This window comes from Hemibagrus wyckioides, linkage group LG06, assembly GCF_019097595.1.
Source record: "Hemibagrus wyckioides isolate EC202008001 linkage group LG06, SWU_Hwy_1.0, whole genome shotgun sequence".
Classification (NCBI taxonomy): domain Eukaryota; kingdom Metazoa; phylum Chordata; class Actinopteri; order Siluriformes; family Bagridae; genus Hemibagrus; species Hemibagrus wyckioides.
The window spans coordinates 38,914,642-38,921,431 of NC_080715.1; the positions used below are offsets into that span (position 1 = coordinate 38,914,642).

General features: G+C 39.6%; 1 protein-coding gene across 1 annotated transcript in view; it reads right to left on the reverse strand.

Moving 5' to 3' along the window:
* Positions 1-6,115, reverse strand: part of LOC131353853 (dynein heavy chain-like) — a 44,261-nt gene extending 38,146 nt beyond the window's left edge. The window contains 2 exon segments of the mRNA XM_058390927.1: positions 5,298-5,382; positions 6,062-6,115. Of these exon segments, the coding sequence (XP_058246910.1) occupies positions 5,298-5,382; positions 6,062-6,115 (139 nt within the window).
* Positions 6,116-6,790: the final 675 nt, after the last annotated feature.

The following is a 6,790-nucleotide window of genomic DNA, read 5'->3' on the forward strand; positions in this document are numbered from 1 at the left end:
TCCATCCATCCATCCATCCATCTATCTATTCATGGCTCTATCTATCTATCTATCTATCTATCTATCTATCTATCTATCTATCTATCTATCTATCTATCTATCTATCTATCTATCCTATTCTCTCTCTTGAAAGAATAAAACATGAAAACGTCAAATGACATGTTTATCCCTGTTACAAAGCACTAAAACTGTAGACTCCTTCCATTTATGCTAAATAAACAATTCCTGATAGAAAACCTGATAGGTTTAACAATCTCATGTTTTATATTTTACAATAATAATGCAAAAATACGTCATCCTCATTGAAACTACTAGACTGTAACTATTTATTACTGTTATAGAAATGATTCAAAACATTCTGACCAATCAGAATCGAGCATTTGGTAGCACATGAATGAAGTTAGATGGGAATGTCGTGGGCTGTCTGAGGGTGCGGCATGGATGTGGTGAAGGAAGTTCAGAAAAGCCACTGAAGACTGCACACAGAGTTAAAGAAAGCAGAGCCCGGGGTTCATCCACATCTGGATCTGGACAAGAGCGCAGCTGTAAAACGTTATGGCGCACAACTGGAGATAAACGGAGTGAAGTTTTGAAAAAGGATTATAAAATGTTGACAGCCTCTATCATCTCAATGTGGTGATAGAGGCCCAAATGCTGTACTGCTGTAACTATCATAGTGGAAATGTGAGTTCAGACAGAAATAAACAGCACACAAAGCAGTTGTCAAATTATATCACTGCTCAGGCAGAGGAAAAAAAAAGAAAAAAAAGAAAAAGGAACGTATGGTATGTTAACAGGTGCTGACTGAAAGCACGATGACCTCCAACACTCTTTAGTGTTAAAAGGTCTGCGATATCACACACACTATTACCACATTCAATCTAATCTGGAGTGCCTCGAGGGGACTGGGACAAGATTTAATAAAGCTGAATGTGGCAGCTTAGTCAGCTAAACAGTTGCACCCAGGAAGCACACACACACACACACACAGTCAATCATACCTGCACAGTATATAATAATTTATTTTTTAATCCCTGCTGCTGTTCAGTTCTCGATTCTAATTGGTCAGATGCAGCAAATCAGGTTTATAGTAACATGCTCTTAATTATACAGCATGGTGGACGATCCACATAAACAGATTCTCCAGTGTAAGTGTTTTGAATTTTACGCTTCTTGCTTGAAGTTGTTTATTACCTTCACGAAAGAGAAAGAAGATATTATTTATATACAAAATAGGAAATCTCCTAACAGGAACTAAATTGTCTCCTAGATGTTCCGCATCATTAATTGTAACTAGAGATGGATAAAAAAAATAAAAAATCTTGTTCTTGGATAAATGCTGGCATATTTGTGAGTTTGAAAGGAATACTTCAGAATGTGCTCTCGGTGCAAAATAACCACCTCCAGGATGGTAATCAGGTATTTTTCCTACAACAGCACTCCGTGTTCCTGATATATGGCAAACTCATCCCTGATTGATATGCCAAGCACTTGTCTGTAAAACAAAGACTCTCCTCTTTTGTGCCTTCCCATTCCTCCCTGAGCGCTTATTACATTTAACATTGAATAAGTATTCAAATAACGTCTGTGGTGAAGCCCATTCCCATAAACCGCCATCTGTGTCTGCTTTTTATTTTGGACGGATAAAGGACAAAAAGTGCAAGTCAGCTGTGATCTGTGACCAATCAGCATGCACGCTAACGCCAAGTGCTACTAGATTTGAAACATAACACATGAATGTGAATCAGCTCGTGCACTAATGCTGGAAGAAGCGATGATAATGAAGTGGATTGTGGTGCTACCTCAGAGCTTTAGGGTTCCGGGTCGATCCTGATCCCTCAATCTGGTCTGTTTGCCATTTAAGTGGATTGTGGATATGAGCATGCATGGACTGGTGGTCCATCCAGAGTATATTCCTGCTTCATGCTCAGATATCCCTGGATTCACTGTGACCCTGACCAGGATAAAGTGCATCCTGAAGAGTCCATACTGTATTCTATAGGACTGTTTTTAATGATCCTAACTTTTAAAAGCTTCTCCAAGGGGTTAGGCATGTTAGATGGGCTGTAAGACCAGAAGTACTATGAATAGAATTGTTCAAGATTGTACAGCTAATCATAAACTGAATACAAATATGGATATGGATATACAATACAAACCACTTTTGTTTTCTGGGCATCTGTCTGAGACTAGATCCCTTTAGACATGGGATCCAACAGAATGCAACAACAACAAGTTATTCGAGTGTAATGTGGGAGAAAAAGCAAACAAACCAATAAAACCATGATCATTAACACGAATGTGTGCGGTCCTTCCTAACATCCTGGTCAACGTCACGGCGGTTTCAATTATATTCTGGGAAATAGAACCAATTACTTCCAATTACCAACTAGAACTAATTAGCGACAAAGGGCAGGTACAAACAAACAAACAAAAACAAATGAACGTTGCACGCATGATAAACAAATACATATTAACATAATCTTTAATTGAGATCAATTCTGAACTGGAGTGATGTAGCTGAGGTGGAGAAAACTGCCAGAACTAGAATTTTGAATACCCAGTGCTGACATTTCTAGCATTTCTGGTTCTACCTTTTGGTTTATAAAACAACAACAACAACAACAGCAAAGCCTTCAGGTTTAAGCCACACCCACTACTTTGGATTTAAATTCTAATACAGCTACAGGTAGCGTTACTGAAAAGAGTTAGGGGTTATAGATAGTTTCACTGAAACATGGTGGTGGTAGTAGCTTATGAGTCAAGGTCATAAGCCCTAACATCACTACCCTGACTTTGCATAGCTGTATAAATGAGAAAACTAGATAACGATGTCTGCAAAATTTAGTCAGAACTTTTTAATGTTCCATGTAGAACCTTACAACAAATGAGTTCCCTTTAACATTTAGCCTGCTACAGTAGAATATTTGGCGTATTAAGAGGCTTGTGTGTGTGTCCTCACGTCAGTGCTTGACTGTTTGTTTGTTTGTTTGTTTTAACGCACCAACAGTTGAACAGTCGATCACCAAAACATGCGTTTAACAATTTATCAATCACTAACAAGCCACAAGCCACAGTCGTAACTTCACCTCAGCCGGTGTTGATGTTGATTTATTATTACCCGCACGTCTCGCTGGATACTTTTGATCAGTCTGAGAACTTGTAGCATGACATTTTTATAAAACAATACCAATGACACGGCGAATGTATGACTCAGATGATTAGTTCTAGCTGGAGGGCTCGTCATCTTGTCAAGTATCTGTTTGTGTTTCGCATCTCACCTAACGTAACGTTCCCCTTTACATAAATGTCAACCGCAACACCAACAAAGATATCAGCGAAGGAGATCTGAATAAGTGCCAGCTCCTGCGCCTGAGGCCGTCTGAAAACCGACTTGACAAGTATTTCTGTTATGTCCCACGAATAAATAAAAGGTGCTTGTCCTCTGAAATGAAATTATTATTTCTTACCCCGCATTCCTGTATTTTTTTTTTCTGCTCTTGGCTATGTATTATTTTTTGAGATAAAAAAAAAAGGGTTGTATGGGGGCATTCAAAAAGATTAAAAATGTTCCACCTGTGACAGGTAGAACTATTAATCATGCAGCATATTTCCTTTGAAAGAATGAAATTGTGTATTTATAGAAGCAATTCGGAGTACCTGCTGAGCCCGGAGACGATCTCATTTGCAATTCGGCGGTGTTGGTGATGGCTTTGTTTTGGATTACCTTCCTAAACACAGTGTTTACTATCGAATTTTGATGGGTGTTGAACAGGTTGCCATGGGCATGTCATGTAAGACCCACCTACACCAACACCTCCACCTCAACCTACACTTACACATCTTTCTTTCTTCACAGTGTTATGATGTATGCAATGGGCTTCTGGCAGAAGATCTTCCAGGAAAGGTCTTTAGATCCACCACCTACTGAGAACTGAAACAGATGAAAGCCCCACTGCACTGCTATTGTATAGAACTGGTGCAACTATAACCATGTATCTGAAAGGCATTGTAAGTAGTAGTGTTGATAAAACTTGGACCATTTGGTAATTTAAGGGATTAAGAATCATTTTAAAGGAAGTCCTTCCCCGACAACAAACAACAAATCCTCCCTTTCAAGGTTCCCTTTCAAACCATGTCTTACATTGGATTTATGATAGACCAAATGTTATGTGTAATTTAATCCACAACAGGAAGGCAAACAAGAGGAAACTAATTTACATGATTCATTCTGTTGTTAAGTAACTTTGTGATACGCTGAAGTAGAACAAAACTATTGCGAAAACGTTTGCAGAATCCAAAGCCTTGAGGGTTGTGTGGGTTTTTTTTCCTTTCGTAAAAGTGAGACTACAGATACACCTCGCAGGCAAGTATGGCATTGACCTCTTCATCAGCTTTGAAGGATCGCTGTGTGATCTTGTATTCTGATGGTGCGGGGGAAAAAACTGACAAGCCGCCGTCAGTCAAACTGCAGACCGTGTGGAGAAATGTGTTATCTTGATCCATATTGAGCTAAAGACATCACTATTGACAGCTTCAGCACATACCAGCAGCCACATTTAAAGGTGCATTAGATAATGTTACTCAAGTTTAGCACTCCTCCTTGAACCTGCCTTCTTTTACTGCCTACAGGCAAAAAGCATAACTCCTTGCCTTTAGGGTGATTGACCTGTAACCTTAACCAATCAACTGCTTTATAGCAGAATTCTAGCACAGAATTTGACTCATCACTAGTTTGCCTCTTCAAATGGTCGAGTACCTTTGCAATCCTGTATTTATTTGCTTAGTAATGAGCTCTCGTGAGGTTTTCAGCTGACCATCCCTACTAGTACTAGCTAGCTAGAAATGTTACTCACTTTAGAGTCAGCTAGTCTCACAGCTTATGTTTTATATTCCCTAGAAGAGGTTTAGCCATTAAAAAAATTACCCCAGGGTACCATTTTTAATTTTTAATGGATAAACAGTTTCACAGCCAGATTCATCCCCTTTCCTCAGGAATACATTTCTCCATCTTGGGAAAGCAGTACCATTGTTTATTTGCTAGCCATCTATTCAGCACAGTTTTTTTTTTTTTTTGCTTCTTAAAGTAGTTCCCTCCAATCTTTTAAAATATTACCATTAATATTTGCTACATGTGTTTCTGCACTGCAAATCCCGGCAGCATATATGAGACTTCGTTTTAAGATCGCTCAGAACTTTTTCGAAGGCCAAGTTTCCATGTTTCAGTTCTTCTATCCAAAACTCCCAAACCATACAACTCCACCAAGCACCCTTTAGGACCCCTTAGTATTAAGTACCCTCGAAACCGTTCAGTCGTGTTCGGGATTCTTCGTGAAACAAAGCAGCTCTTTGTTTTCTCTGAGAGGCGTGTGAGCTGATGGGCTGCAGAAGAGATGCAGACGTTCACTCCACCCTCAACACGGGAAAGGAGTGGAGAGGAGGGACTCCTAAATCAAGCTCAATTCTTCCTCGCTCCTAGTCTTCATTTGCAAACCGGGACTAATTCGCTCGGCCACTGCGGGATTTCCCTGATTTCTCTTTTCATCTCTGAGCGTCCAGAAGGCTGGAAGTTTTAAGCGTTTAGCTGGAGCGGCAGTTATAAATCGCAGAGTGGTGTTTCGAGTGTGATGATATAATGCCTCTATTATGGAGCTATGGAGCATTGAGATTAAGCTTTCTCTCTCTTTATGCATATTTCTCTGTGTGTGTGAGAGAGAGAATGGGTTAAGACTGGGAACTACCATTCGTATGTTAAACATATGGAAGGGATACAACACTAGGGGGCGTGCTGTTAAAGGAAAATAATCAACGAAGAGCTGGTGGTGTTGTTCTGTTACAATATCAATTCTTTTGTCAATGCTAAAACTATTAAATATAATTTTTTTAAAAAAATGACAAAATGACACTTTTTATTTGTTTAACATTTACATTGTTTAGTACACCCCCTTATCCGAAACATTTATAGAACTAAACAGTTGAGGGGTTGGGGGCCTTGTTCAGGGTCCAGCAGTGTCTTCTTGGTGGTAGTCCAACTATATATCTTCATATCAGCAGGCTGTACCTTTATACCAGTCATACCTTTACCATTCTCCTGAAGCTGGCCATGTAGGACCATCCTTCCCTAAATAAAAGAGTATCCAGTCCATCCCCATGAATCTGGATTCATTAGTAGCTTCAGCTATTTTCGGCACTCTGATTGCTGACACAGGTGTTGATTCGCCTGAGCTCACTACCCTTCCTTTGACTGTAAGGAATCAAATCCCAGCAGCACCGTTCCAACATCTAACATCTCTGCAAAACTACTAGCTAGGATTGCAGCACAAAATGTAATGTTTAGATTCAAAACATCTGTGTTGCATCCACTTTCAAATGGATTAGCGTGGCTAAATACTCAACCAATGATCTAATCAGCAATTTATGGAGTTTCAATCAAGTCAAGAGCTTAAGTTAATATTCTTATCAAACATCAGAATGTGAAAAGGTTTTTTTTAATCATTTAACATGACTATAAATAGATTAAAACTTCAGAATTGACATATTGCTGTTTTCCACAAAAATGTTTAGCACAGGTGTATTTTCTGTTCCTGTATGCAAAGATTTACCCTGACTACAGGACCCCCAGATAGAGGAAGCTACCCGGTATTTATGAGATCCAGCGCCGAAGCCCTAAGGAATCTGATCCACACTCAGCTTTAGGCACTTCTGCACTTAGTAACCAAAATGCCTGAGGGGGCCTGAAGGTTTAGCGGCAGATCAGCACACTGTGCACTACATCCTGCCTCCCTAGCCC